General features: G+C 43.0%; 1 protein-coding gene across 3 annotated transcripts in view; it reads right to left on the bottom strand.

Moving 5' to 3' along the window:
- Myocd (myocardin) overlaps nucleotides 1-15,142 on the bottom strand; it is an 86,207-nt gene that overhangs the window by 32,480 nt on the left and 38,585 nt on the right. Inside the window, exons 3-6 of one of the 3 annotated variants that reach the window (XM_051180380.1) lie at nucleotides 15,088-15,131; nucleotides 10,134-10,189; nucleotides 8,980-9,055; nucleotides 5,491-5,652 (exon numbers count right to left, since the gene is read on the bottom strand). In XM_051180380.1, the coding sequence (XP_051036337.1) occupies nucleotides 5,491-5,652; nucleotides 8,980-8,995 (178 nt within the window). In that variant the 5' untranslated portion in view covers nucleotides 8,996-9,055; nucleotides 10,134-10,189; nucleotides 15,088-15,131. The remainder of the gene's footprint in view (nucleotides 1-5,490; nucleotides 5,653-8,979; nucleotides 9,056-10,133; nucleotides 10,190-15,087; nucleotides 15,132-15,142) is intronic. The other 2 variants (XM_051180379.1, XM_051180381.1) reach the window with 2 other exon arrangements.

Raw genomic sequence — 15,142 nt, 5'->3', positions numbered from 1 at the left:
CAGTAAGATTGAGTTAGCTGTATGCTGCATCCTGACCTGACGAGGTTTTCCACAAAAGGATGATAGGTAGTCGGGTGCACTCTTGAGTGGTGGCCACAGGAGCCTGAGTGTTGTCTTCCTGCACAGTATGCCAGCTAGTGTCTCTAAAACTATAGATTCAGAGAAGAAACTCACAGGTTGGAAGTGGGACCAACAGTTGGCATCCTATTAGACAGACAAGTCTGTGGTTAAAAAAGACTTGGTGTGATTCAGCTACCAGAGGGTGATCTGGGAATGGTGAGAACAGCAGGTGGGAAGGCTTACTGTGTTAGGAAAGATTCTAGATCATTCTCTCTTAGATTTAAATGAGTCTTGGAGGGAAGGAGACAGCAACACAGTAGGCCTCTCAAGTCTGGCAGGAGCATAGAAGCACAGCTGGAGAGAGAACCACAATGTATAAACACAAATGGAATGGCACGTGGATAGAGAAGAGGAAACACACAGAGGTCGTGAGGCTGATTTTAAAAAAATGCCACATGAGCTCATTTGCGCCTCACCAAAGAAGGGATGAAGGGATGTGATCCCCAGGAGTAATAGGCTCGAGAGCAAGCTGGGTCGGCTTTGCTGCAGAGAGGGCCCCAGCTGCCATTTCTACAGCTGGACTCCAAGCTGTTTCCTGGTGTATGTTCATTTGCTTGTGAAACTCTTAAATACAGCAGGGGACACAGGGTTTCGGGGGTGAGTGTTCTATTCTCCAACCCCCACTTCTGGGATTTTCTTGAACGAAAACAAATGTATGCTTAGTCTTTTTTCTCCAGCTATTCCTTATTTATTTTGCACAGATTTCCTATCACATAATAGCCTTGAGCTTAATCCTCTGCTCTTTGTATGCATCACTCATATCCTGAACTGCTACCACACTTAGCAGCTTTTACTATCATACTTAATTTACGTGTAGGCTCTGAACACTGAACAAGAGTTTAGAGTGGGGTCTGGCACATTAGAAGAGAATCAATAGATATTAGGTGAAGAAGTGCATGTATGCAAAGGCGATTTTATCTAATCCATCTTCTTAAATCGTCATATGCATTGAAGATTTGCGAGTTTGTGCGTTCTTCTGAACTAGGAGCCAAAGGACTTGTTGACTATGAATGTCTGCCTTTGTGTTATTTGTGAGCTGCTCATATTTAGCAGTCAACATGAGAACTTGTCATTTTCTCACACTTTACTCATCCATTCATATTCCAGTTTTAATAAATGATGGAATCACTTACCTTGCCCAAGACAGAAGCCTGTGTGTTGCAGGGTAATCTACTATCAAGCCATGCAAAGTTGGTCATGTCAGATGCTTTTTGTGTACACCCACATGCAGGACTTTCCCTAGCTTGTCAGCTCTCCTCAAATAAGTGTGTCAGTCTCCCGGTGGAGCTCTTTCATCTCTCACAGGGCCACTGCACACTACAGATACAGTTCAGTCTGCATGCACAGCCTGATGCTGTACACACACACACACACACACACTCACTCACTCACCAGAACCCTTCCTGCACTCACCACTACCTTTTCCTTATCCCTCAGAAATTTTGTTTCCCCAGCTAGGAAATTAGAAAAATGGTTTGACCAAGTTTCTTGAGTGAGAAGAACCCTGAAGTTCCATATTCTCTGTTTGGAAGACATACTGTAAATTGCTTTTATCACTTAGTCAGCATTTCCCTCTCTGGCTTCCCTATCCTTTCCTTCCTTTCTTCCTTTCTTCCTTCCTTTCTTCCTTCGGGGCTTGTATATCTGTGCATCAAGCATTTTTCACCATTGGATCAGTCTCCCTAGCTCTAAGTTCATTCTTTATATCAATTATTTCAGACTTCTTGCAAAAAACAACTCTAAGACATAGTAATTTCTGTAATGGAGAAGTTTACAGATGACACAGTCGAGTCAGTGAGATGAAATGAAATGACAAAATCTGCACGTGCATGGCCCACAGTCACAGAGCTACAGTTCAAAGTTGGCCTAATGCATTCCAAATTTCTGGTTTGTGGTCATGGGCCCAGCTCAGTAGCAGTGCACTTGCCTTAGAATTTGAGAGGGCCTGGATTTGACTGTCAGTATGAAACAAATAAAGAAACAAACAAATGAATGAAAATACAAAGAAAGAGAGAGAGAAATAACCAAACAGCAACTCTAGAAAACAAACAGCAAAACAAGCCTCCAGCTGACTTCATGTAACTTCTCAGCGACTAGACTAGACTAGAGGCCAATTGAACTCCAGTGAAGACTTAGAAGCAACAGACTTAGAACCATAAACTTCTGCTTTCTAAAAGAACAAGACAGACTTCTAGTGAATGGGGAGGGGAAAGGAAGAGACAGTACCCTGAATATAGTAGGTAATTTGAAAAATGGAGTCCAGGTTCAGGGATACTTAGAAACCACAGCAAACCAACACCACATACTGTGGAGACCCAGGAACTTTGACATGCAGATAGAGGAGATTTCCCAGCATGGGGTAAATCATACAGCTGATATAAGGTAACAATTTGAATACACACATAACTATGAGCATCACCATAGAAAGTCATGGAAGAACAACTCCCAAGACAGGGACTGGGATTGGGAGATATGAATGAGGAACGTTCATGAAACTGATCATGAAATCACGTTTGACAATTTTCGTCACTCAGAAAAATGTCAAAGGTAATTATCAATTATTCCGTGAAATGTATACAGATAAATCACCCTTGACTTATACTGAGGTGGCTTTCAATAATCCAAAAGCTGTACTTTGGGAGGAACTTGACTGAGAAATTTGAACTTTGATCTTTTTCTGGGCTGGCTCTACCCTCTCCAGTTCAAGTGAGGTATTTGTTTCTAGATTTCACATGGCTAGATCCAGAGGGTGATGAAGGTCTATGCTTCTAAACTTCTAAAGAGTTTTATTAGAATACAGCCATGCGCTTTTCTTTACTTGCCATGGTTACATCCCCACTACAAGGGTGAGTAGAGCGGTTGTGACAGAGCTTATAGTTTACTATCTGGCCCTTTAGGAAAAAGCCATCATGCTTGGAGGATGGGGTTCAACAAGATTAAGGAGACTGCCACGGAGGACTCCTCTCTGTGGAAACCTCTTCCTGGACTGTTAAATGCTAAATAAATGCCATGACATTCCAACTAATGACAAAATTGATTCAAATGTATAAGTAAAATGTTAGCAATTTCTAAAAACAGAGTCATGAAAAGTTGCTTCCAAGAATGTTAGGGTGATTTGGAAAGGAAGCAATGCCACATGACTGTCACAATCAGAAACTGCCTTTTCACATCATTGTCATTTCACATTCTTTGAAAGTGTTTTACTCAGTATCCTCTTCAAATTACCCTTAGGGAAGGACATGTCCTTACACTGCCTTTACCAAGAGTACCTGTCATATATGAAGGCGGGCGACTATAGACTACCAGCTAAAAGAGAAAAGGAAAAAAACATGTGTCCATCAGCTGTAATAATGCAGATAAACATGACATAGACAGCTCTCACATCACCTTTACCAGACTAGCCATGAGCTCATTGCCTCCTGGCTGCTTTGAACCATTGTCAACCTATCAGTAATAATAGGATTCTACTAAGCAAAAGACACATGATTATTCAGTCATCTCTCATGCCATTATTAATTGCATATATGTGAACTATATAGGCTTTATACGTCATATACATAATAATATCCATAAGGTAGGTGTTTCTATGGGCCCTTGAGAAAAAGAGCCACCTTGTTAGATATCATGTATTAAATTTTTTATTTTATTTGGTATACTACACTATTATCAGTTGTGTAATTTATATCAAATTGATAAATCTACAAATGCAAATATATATTGAAATTCTGAAATGAAGTAGAAAACTATCAAAATGTTAGTGTGCATGAACAGTTCTAAGATGACATTTATCATATAATATACAGGCAGGTATTAAACTGCCAGTCAGTGCACAAAGTGAAGAAGGAAACACATTTCATTTGTAGACATAGACATTTCCACTTAAACAGTGTAAACTGAGAAACTTGCTGGTACTTTTAAGGAAATCTTCAAAAGCATCAACAAAAAAGAAATATGAAAAATTAATATTTCCAGTGTCACAGTGCTCTGAAGGACATGACCTATAACAACAAACTGTGTTGAAACACAGGGTTTGGGTAAATGGGAAGGGACCTTGTGTTTCTGACTTGGAAGAATCCATATGTTTTAAACATATGAATCCACTTCAAATTTACATGTGTGTTGCAGTCTCAAATGAATTTCAACATCTTTAAGTTAACACACACACACACACACACACAAAAAAAAAAAAAAAAAAAAAAAAAAAAAAAAAAACTGTTCCTAAGATTTAGCTGCAATATACCTCTGTAAGTAGCCAGGAAACAACAGACAAACCAGACCAGTGTAAAGAAGTTTTTGAAGATAAATGTCAAATCAGATTATAAAATACATCACAAAACTTTGGACAAAGCAAAATTACATGTGCCTCTTAATCTAGGCCCTTTAATGATTTCAGAGGCATTCAGACTTTAAATGTGAAAATGAGGGTGTATATATGATGATGTAGGTGAAAAAAAAAAAGTGTATATTCTTGAGCTGTTTTTTGAGACAAGGTTTCTCTGTGTAACAGTTTTGGCTATCCTTGAAATCACTCTGTAGACCAGGCTAGTTTAGAGTAAGATGTCCTTAAGTGTACTTTTGACTGCATATTGAAACTTTTAAGCATCTATTGTTAATAATTCCTTTCAAGTGTTGTCAGAGGGTCTAGCTGGAAGAAAGTCAATTTGCCTATAGGAATGTCTATCTCCCTACTCCATTTGCTTCTGTTCACCCATGGCCCAACTCAAAGCACAGTTCAGATGAACGCTATACTTTCAGGGTGTTTGGATCTACCCGACCTCAGTTGGTCTAAAGGTCTATGAAATGAACTAAGGCAGTTTTTGGGGGAATGGATGAGTGCATCATCTCCTTGAGGGTTTGGAGTTGGACATCACATAAAAACTGTCACTTTCACATGTGTCATAGCATGAGTTTTGCTTGTGAAGCCCTGTCTATCATCATCTCCATCTCAACTGTAGCACACAACAGTACAACTACTATTTCCAGTGTACGAGTTCACTCTCCACCTCTCTTTCATGATTAACTTGGTTTTGAAGATCTCACTTGCAGCCCAGATTGGCCTAGAACTGACCATGGAGCCCAATCTGGCCCTGAAATCATGGCAATCCTCCTGTCTCAGCTTCTCAAGTGCTGAGATAATGGCTGTGAGGTTTAATTGCTGACTATTCTCATCTCATTCCTCCTGCCTCCGCCTCTTTAGCATAGGAAACTGAAGACTGTGGACCTCTGGGTATAAGGTATATGCTTGGGGAGCAAGCCATGGAATGGCTCATCCAGTGGGCTGCTCAGAGCAGGGTTCCCAGATTGCCAGAGCTGTGGCAGCCCTGGGGTTCAAAAGTGCGGGACAGGCATGCCTCCCCCAACCCCAACTACCTTTTATAGCCTCTTTCACTGAAGAATCCATAGGCAGAATGTTCTTCTCCACCAGTTCCAAGGGCCCAGGGCGGAGAGCAATCTTTTCATTGAGGTCATCAGCAAGGCGGGCTCTTTTCAGCTTCATCTGAGCAGTTGGGATGGATCTTTCTGCTGTAGAGGCTACGCGGTTGGAACAGACAGGATCTGATTTAGAATTGGATGTCATTTTGTTGGGTTCACTTTTTTGGCTGGTGGTTACAAAACACTGTGTCACACCATGCTCTACCATCCCCATCCCGATAATTTTTCAATGCAAGCATCATCACTTCACAGGGATTAGCACCAGAGAGCAGCCACTTCCAAATAAAGGCAAATGAAGAGGCCCGGGAAAACCAGAGAAACTTGCCTTGAGAGGATTTGTTTTAAAAAAATGCAATTTGGCAATTTTGTAAGCAAGCAGTCCATGGGGTCCATGTGGCTTGCTTGACCCTAGGTTCCTGGCTTTTGAGAATGACTGGCACAGACTGGGCCTGCAGTAAAACATCATCTCCTGGTGACAGTAGGGGGAGTATAACCTTCCAGGGGTTTTAGATTTGTCAGTGTTGTGATACGGACTGAGAGTCAAATGTTCAGATACATTGTAAAAGGCAAAAAACCAAAATCTTTTGAAGTTGATATTTTAATTAAACAGAGGGATTAAAAAAAAAACTGAATGTATCCAACAGGCAGTTTCTCATCATTTGTGTGTGTGTATGTGGGGGGGAGTCAAGTACAGAATTCTAAACTCTCCTCTTCATGGCTGACCCCAAATGTCCTCTTTAGGATGAGCTGTGAGTGATTTCCATGAAGAAAATGGGGTGAAAATTTCAGTCAAAGTCAACCTGTCACTTTCAGGATCTGTCTTAACATGTTGAGATTAAAAGATGAGGAATTTATAGACAGCTCCTGGCTGGACTCCACTTCCACACTTTTCATTCTATCCTACCACAGGCGCTCAGGCTGTCCGCACACAGGCCCTCAGCCTCTAAGCCTGCCATGAATGGATCCACGTATTTTCTGAACAGATAGGTTTCCATTCCAATCCCTACAGTCAACCCCTGGTCCTTTCTGCCATCAGGGCATAATGTGTCAGCTTTTGCAATCTGTTTCCTATTTCCTGTCCCCACCGGAATGAGAAACTCAAGAGAGAGGAGACATTTACATGTTAGTGGATCTTTGATACTTCAGGAAAGTAATTCTTAATTTCTGTTGGGGAGACTTGAAGACTCCATGGAAGAGACATGTCACAGAAGCAAGGGCTGTTGTGATGGAGAACTTGATATTAACGGCAATGATGAAAGAAACTACTGTTTTTAAAGTGCTGGGAATGAAAGTCAGGCAAGTGCTACACTGCTGAGTCACAGCCCACCCTCCTAGGCCTTCTTGACCACAGCGCCTCTGTGCACATGGTATCACGAATGCCAAGGCTATGCATGAGAAAATGTAATGAGCAGGAAACTCCCCATGCTGCACCAGCCCTTTGGAATTGTTTGTTTTTATTATTAGACCAATACTTTTTCTTCCCAGAACTGGACCATGAATGCACATATTTACATGTTTAGTTTGTCTTCCCAGAATTTGTCTCTAAATACTGTTTTGCTTTCTGCTGTTTTCACTAAACACCCTCTAAGCTTTTTCTTATTATGACATTATTCTTCAAAATCCTTGCTGTGATGCTATGTGGTATTAAACTCCATGGAGGATCCCCAAATTTACTCGGGGGATCTCCTATTGTTGGACATTTTACCAGCTTCAATGTTTTCCCCCTCCAAATAACTCCTTGCTAAACACCATTGAATACGAACGATCCTTTACAGGACACACAGTCAAGGAGTTGGATACATTCTGCCAAACTGCCCCGTGGAAACACTGACCCGGCTGCACCCACCAGCAGAGTACCAATGCCTGCATCTTGTGCATCCTTGCTACATGCAGTATCTATTTTTATTTGCTAACTCGACCATTGAAAGTCTGCAACTCAGTTGAATGGAATTTCTTAGTCTATTTGTATAGCTGCAGTATTGTGCCAACACAGCAGCAATTCCCAGGATCGTCATAGATGTCACAGTAAAGGAGGTAAGAATTTTGTCACTTGTGTATGGAGCCTTTTTAGAGCTTTTCCTCCATATTCTGCGCTGTCTACTCTCTGTCTTATTGAGTCTCACCTACTCCGTAGTTGGAGAAAGTTTGGGAAGCCAGAAGAGTTGGAGATGAAGCTGATAAAAGAGGAAAGACTCACTACCCCCTCCCTATTTTAGGCCCTTTCCTACACTGTAGCATTTACATCTGGGCTTAGAATGAAATCTTCCCTTTAGAGAGAGCACACTGGTGCTGTGTGCATGCTCCACCTGCATCTTGAATGCCCTTCCTTCTTCCTATACTTGGTCCATACTTCATATCCCTTCCTCCCCTCCCTTCCCTTCCCGAGTCTAATCTGAGTCAGATGTCTTCCCTTTGAGGCCCCCTCCGTAACTCACAACCCCATGCATGCTTTCCCTGCATTCACAACACCATGCATTATTCTCCCTTGTGCTGGGTGGTGAATGCTAATTCTCATGTCTGCCTTCTCTGTTACCCTGGGAGGATTCTCTAAGGGCAGACATCCACATCTTCATCTCTACACTGACAAGGTCAGCCAGTCCCTTGCAACCCTCAGTGCATCACTGATCAAATGTGTTCACAGAAAATGTCAAAGTAAAGCTGGGCCTCTCTGAAGCTGGCACCAGTGGTCTGAGCATTCTCATGGCAGGAAAGGCCTCTCCTCTGCTCAGGTGTCAGATGAAGATGGCGAGTAAGCATTTGCTTTGGTTCCCACTTCCCAACATGGTCAGATCATCCCAGCGTAGAATTGCATGGATCAGTGCTGAGTTTTCTGAGATTGTTATTTCCTATACACTGGAGCTGTGCTTCTCAACCTTCCTAATGTGGTACCCTTTAATACATTTCCTCATGTTGTGGTGACCCACAACCATAAAATGTTTTATTGTTGCTACCTTACAGCTGTCACTGTGTTACTGTTAAGAATCATGATGCAAATATCTGTGGTTTCTGATGGTCTTCGAGGACCTCTGTGTAAGTGTTGTTTGACTCCCAGAGGGGTTGTAACCCACAAGTTGAGAACCACTGCAGTAGTGACACTATAGATTCACCTGATCTTGGAGTCAGGAATGGCATAGGTGAGGCAGGAAATCAAATCTGAAACAAGCTTTCAAGTCTATTATGTGGCTAAGAATGACAGGATGACTGCTCAAAATGGCTGAATGCAAAGCCAGGACACACACACACACACACACACACACACACACACACACACACACACAGACAGACAGACACACAGACACACAGACATATGTATGTATAATTAATTTATCTTTGGAGAGGCTTTTTGAGGGACTTAGAAAGTACAGAGACAGGAAAATCTAGAAACATGGGCAGGTATCTCCTACTTTATGATTTCTGTAGCCTTACCTTGGAGAATGTGCATATTAACCAGGCTGCCACAATCAGACCTGTTTCTGCCCTTGCGCCTCAGGGAATCTTCTGTCTGTAGAACAAAAGCACAAAACTCTCAATTTCTCTCAAAACGACTCTATTAATGGAAAATGGAAAAATATCCCCTTTCTCCCATTTTTTTTCTCAAAGAAACATAAATTTTCCCCTAGAATTTTAGTCTGGGGAAGAAGGGCAGAGGGATAAAATGCCTAGACCTGAATCAAGGGCTATAAATACAAAGGCATCCTAGTGATGTTCATATGACAGTTGACCTGGAGTCATTTTGCTGTAATTGATCCTATTGCCTAATAGGCAGAAAAGCAGCCAAGGTCAGAGATAAAACATTGCACAAACATGCACTACAATAGGACTCCATACAGCCCTTGCCGGTTGTTTTTTTACATAGCAAAGGGTGAAACCTATGATCAGACTTTGGAAGGCACTTTGGGAAGGACAGTTTGCTACATCTCATTGCCATGGAGGAGCAACTAACAGGCAAGGAAAGATGCTGGCCAGCCATTCTCATGTCATGGAAGGTGGTAATGGCTCCTACATTGTATTTAAATCACCGATAACATCAGGGGTAGAAATCTGTGGTAAAGGTGCCTAGTGAGTATGTTAATTTTTTCTTTAAGTGAAAAACTGAAATAAACCAAACAACCCTGTCTCCCAAATGAGAAAATCAAATAAATGCCATTCTTTGTGGAGCTCCAAATAAGCCCCACTTACAACCTTCATCTTCCCACCGAACCCACTTAGGAAAATCTGATTTTGCTAAGAACGACTGCACTGAAAGATGTAACTCAGTGGGAAGGCCGACCTTACTTCTCTTCTTAAAGGTGTTTTGACTTTATGAGCTCTAGCATATCTTTGGTGACTGTCCTCCAATACCAAGTGATTAGGGATGCTCCTTTTTAAACTGAAAACTATCACTCTTAAATCTGACACAGTAGATGTCATTTTCACAGTCTTCTTTAGTCCATGGGAGTGAGAGTCCACGTGGTGTGAGGACAGGGATATAGCCATTTGGCAGTTTGTTGTGGAAATCCTACATACTTAAGCCACACTTTCAGCATGCAACATCTATAATCTGTCAGCCATGGTCAGAAAAGGCAGTTTGCAAAAATTACCTTGTTACTATCCAAATTTTTTCTTGGGTCATGGAATTCAGTTGGACTTTTCAGTGCTGCAACAGAAAGATACCGAGGTGAGCAGAGGCTGGCTGAAGGCAGGGTCAGTATTGCAGGGTTGCCGTGTGCTTGCTGAGCTATGCACAGTCTGGAAGTGATGGCCTCTGTCAGGCTACAAGCAACAAAGAAGGAAGGCCTGGAAGATGCCAGCTGCGCAGAAGCCTCAGGAGACAGAGGAAAGCAGAACTCTGGCCTAAACCAGGAAGAGCGGCAGAGGCAGGAAATGCAACAGAAGTGGTGGAGGCAGGCCATGCCAAGTTTCTTAGGAAATGGGGGGGGGCAATAACCTTGGTTTGAGGGAGGGGCAACTAACACCCTCACTGACTTCACTAAGCCCTTAGTTCTAATAGCTTGCTGGATAGTTGTAGTCTGTGGCTGGTTTACCATGAACAGGCAGCCAAGGGTATGGAGTAAGAAGCTGAGATTCAGAATATGAGAGCTGGAAGGGTCTCTGAAGACAGTGAACTCCAATCCGAAACCTAAACAAAGTAGGGAAATGAGGTCCACGGAAATAGACTGACTTGCCCAGGAGCACACGGTTGGATCCTAGGTCATCTGATTCCCTCATCTTTTTCCAGGAGTGGGGTTCCAACTATTATCTGTCAGCAGACATGGACCTCCTCAGTCATTCATGTCTTATAGTGTAGAGTAGCACAGAACAATCAACCTATACCAGTTAGCACTTCCACACTTCTCTCTGTGTCCTCCCATCTCTCCTTGGAGCACCTCTCCACTATGGTTCCATAAACTCAGTGTAGCAAGAGTGCAGAACATCTTTCTGCCCACATCTGGACTTTGTATTGGCTGGCTTCCTGGCCTCCTGGGAGCAATCTCAGCCAGAAGCCATAGACAATCACATTTCACTGTAAGTGAAGAGATTGAATGAAGTATAGAATTACACTGCTTTTCTTTTTAAATTAGTTGCTAAGTCGGTATATATTGGTGAAACACATGATCCAGATTCTACAAATATTCTAATAGGTGTCCACTCATGTTACAGTTAAGGAAGTCATTTTCCAAATATTGAATTAGGTTTCTGGCTAAATCAGTGTGTGTGTGAGTGTGTGTGTGTGTGTGTGTGTGTATGTGTCTAAGTGTGTGTTTACCCACACATGTGTACATGCACTTCAGCCCTGAAAACTACACTATTCCTCTACTAACCTGGTGGGTATCAAGCTAACAGGACCATAGTGGTACTTGGTCATATTATTTTCTATGTAGGATGCTGTTTGGGCATGCTCTATCAACTCACCCACCTCACTCCAACATTAACAATGCTGGCCAAAGGCCATGCCAAAATTGTTGCAGCTGGATGCTTTGTACTCAATACAGTTGACATGTTCTGCTCTCACTGAGACTGGAGGCACAGAATCTCTTTCTCAAAGGAAGAAGGATGAATATTGAGCTTGACTATCACATTTCACACTGACCTGGAAACAGACTTTCCTGTCACTTTCCATCTCAAAATGGGCCCCTCGGCCATGCTGACTACTATAGATGCTCTCTTTCTTTCTCACCTTTCCCCAGCCAAGTGATTCTGAGAAACAAATGTGTAGGTGCCATTATGGCCCATGCACTTTCTTTGACAAGAGCCTCAGTACCCTGGCAAAGGAGGCTTGCCTTTTCTCATATTTGATCCCTGGAACTTTATGTTGGGGATGTCTGGAGTGCTGTCCCCAGCTCGCCAAGCTACCAGGTCACAGAGTCTACTTGGGCTCCTGTAATGTGCAAGTTCTGCACCAATAGCTTTACCTCTGTCCCATCACTTGGTGTCCATGGAATTAAGCATGGCTGATTAGTTAGGATGGCTGAATACTTTCATCACCAGTAAAAGAACTGATTCTGAACTGATCTTTATTAAGTGGTGAGAAAGAATAATGTGTTTCTCCTGGAGGTGTTCCCTAAAGGGAGCCATAGTCTTTAGGTACTTCCCACATTCTAAACACATTATGTTTGCTTTTCTAAAATTCATTGTTACTACTGTGTGTGCATTTGTATGTATGATGTGGGGGGGGGGATTATGCCAAAGGGCATGTGTGGAAGACAGAGGACACCTTATGGGGCTAGCTCTCTCTTTTCACCATTATGTGGTTTCTGGGCATTGAACTCAGGTTCTCAGATTTGTACAGCAAATGCCTTTAGCCACTGAGACACCCCCCCACCTTGCTGATCCACACAATTGGTTCTAATTGGACACGAGAGGAATGTGCTGATTCTGCATCCTCGAGATTCTTCAGGTCTCTCTAGCGGAGCTCATCACTTTTCCAAGAAACACTGACTGCCCTGTATTAGTTTCACAAAGCCAAGTATTATTACTGTGTCACTACCTTCCCTGTGAAATGATTGAAACAGTTTAATTCTGATGTGAGGAGCACAAAGGTCTTCGGGAACCTTCTACTGTGGGGTGTGAAGATGTGTCCATTTATTGAGGTCTTGGGAAGAAGATGAAGAGGTCTACATGCTGCCCTCACCAAATAAACGCTGTCGTCAGGCTTGCTGTGGAGGTCGAGTGTGATATGGGGCACTAGCGTGAGGTCACATTGTGGAAAACTCCCCAGCAGAGTGGCCCTGGGGTTGAGGTTTGCCTACTCTGTGACTCCAGAGATTGTGGGCTCTAGCCATCTCCCCTGCAGGCCTCCAAAATCATAATGTCTCCCTCAGTTGATTTTTTTTTAACTACACAAAGGACCCACTTCTGCTGCCAGCCCTGGGAGTATCAAATGGCAAAATTTCATATTTAAAGGACACTGACATTTAAGATGGAAAAGGAATTTGGATTTCTAAATTAAAAAAATAAGTCCATGTGATTTCAAATTAGAATTCGACTATAAATCCAGTCAGCCACACATCTGACTTGTTCCTCTGGAGGAAGATTAATCGCTCCTCACAGGGGAATTCATGTTCTCGCCTTAGCGTTTCGTCGCAGGCTATTCCTATTTCTGTCCCTACAGTTCCAGCTAATTTGGGTCAGCTGTGTGGATAAACATTTGCCTAGATAAGAACAGGCCTCCTGCAGTCCTTTCTGCTCCACTCAGACTTCAGGCCTCCAATAGGTTCCAATGAAGAAAAGAGGCCTAGGATGGAGAGGACTCATTTAAAGCCAGACGGGCTCTTTTGCATAGGGCTGGGCTTTGGTGTTGAGTGGCAGCCCATCAGGGATGTTGCAGCGTTGATTCCCCTCTAGGGGGCCTCTCACTACCAGGCCCTACTCCACTGAATAAAGACAGAAGGAGATGCCAAGAGCCACAGATGGTTCTTAGTGCAGGCCCCGGGACTGGCAATTCTCAACATCAATTGGGAAGTTGTTAGATGGTCCAGCCCTTAAACCCCATCTCAGAACCACAGCCTCAGAATTTCTGGGGGTGAAGCAGATGAATTTGGCTTTGAACGAACGCTCCAACTGGTGTTGATACCTGGGTTTAAGAACAACAGCCTTCGGGCTCATCAAGCCAGTGCACCCCTACTGAGAGGGTTTCAAGAAACAGTGAGTTCTAAAGAGAAGCCCTGGATTGGGATGGTCAGAATTGGTTTTCAGTTTCTCAAAAAGATGCTGAGGAAAAGGACACTGCCTTTTTCGTCATCGCTGCCTGGAGTCACAGCAATGGAGTTTAAAAAAAAAAAAAAAAGCTAGCTCCAGTGGAAAAGCATTTGGTACTAAATTTGTAGCTCATTTATTAGTTGAAAATAGACATGTGGATTAATAATGAATATTTATTAGTTTTTTTTAATTTCAATTTTATGTGTTTGGGTATTTTGCCAGCATGTATGTCTGTGTACCATGTGTGTGCCTGGTTCCTGTAAAGGCCAGAACAAGGTGTTAGATCCCCTGAAAGTGGAGTTACAGATGGCTGTGTGCTACCATGTGGGTAATGGGAACTGAACCCAGGTCCTCTGCAAGAGCAGCCAGTGCTCTTAACTGATGAGCCAATCTCCAGCCCTCTACAGGGTTCTCTGTGGAGAGGGAGACACAGTTATTTTCACACATGAGACTTCATGATTAAAGCCATCCTGGGACCAGAGAATTTAGGACCCATCTAGTCAAGACCTCTCCTTGTTGGCATAACCTTGAACTGATCCAGTAGGTATTCTGCACTCTTGGCCTCCCATTTACAAAATGGGCTTCATGGGGTTTGCTCACTGTATCTTGCTTTGAAAGGCAGAAGAGGACTTGAATAGTTACCCCTGAACAATCAGGATACAGGCTTCACGTAGATGATAGCAACTTGGAAATAATCTCTCTCTCTCTCTCTCTCTCTCTCTCTCTCTCTCTCTCTCTTTCTCCCCCTTTCCCCCTCTCCCTTCCTCCCTCCTTCCCTCTCCTTCTCTCTTAGAAGTTGATAATAATTTGCTTATTCTGTGGTCAAATTACAGTCTTAGGGGTTTGAAAATAGTGTATTTGCCCAATGTTGCTGGTGGCATTTAAGACCTGCATGTACAATTACAGAGTCTGACCTAACACATGCAAATGCTTGCGAGTTCCTACCCATGTGGATTCAGAGACAAATCCAAAGCATATCTCTAGTGACTAGTTTTCTACTTCTAAAGAAACAGGCAACTGGAAAATTGAGGGAGAGATGAAAGAGAAGAAAGAAGTAACAATTGATCTTGCTTGTCATCAAAGTTCAGGGTACCTTCCCCTACTCTGAGGGGAGGTGGTAGAGAGAAAGGAAGAGGCAGACAGATTAATCCCCTCGTGCTGCATTCTGCTCAGGCAGCCAACAGTATGTGGTAGGTGCTGTGGGGAGAAGCCAAGTCAGCTGGTGCACTGAGAAAAGGCAGGGAGACTGTCTGGTGAATGTCTCAAAGCTATGGTGAGGCTGCGTGGGGAGTGGGTGCAGGGATGGCCCATCATTCTTCTGGCTATTCAGGAGTGCCACAGAGTTCAGGGTTTTACCAAGGCTTGGCAGTAAGAATGTGGCTGATGTAGCTTGGATTAGTCTGCAAAACAA

The sequence above is a fragment of the Phodopus roborovskii genome, unplaced genomic scaffold, assembly GCF_943737965.1.
Source record: "Phodopus roborovskii unplaced genomic scaffold, PHOROB, whole genome shotgun sequence".
Taxonomy (NCBI): Eukaryota; Metazoa; Chordata; class Mammalia; order Rodentia; family Cricetidae; genus Phodopus; species Phodopus roborovskii.
This window is presented reverse-complemented; position numbering and strand designations above follow the sequence as displayed.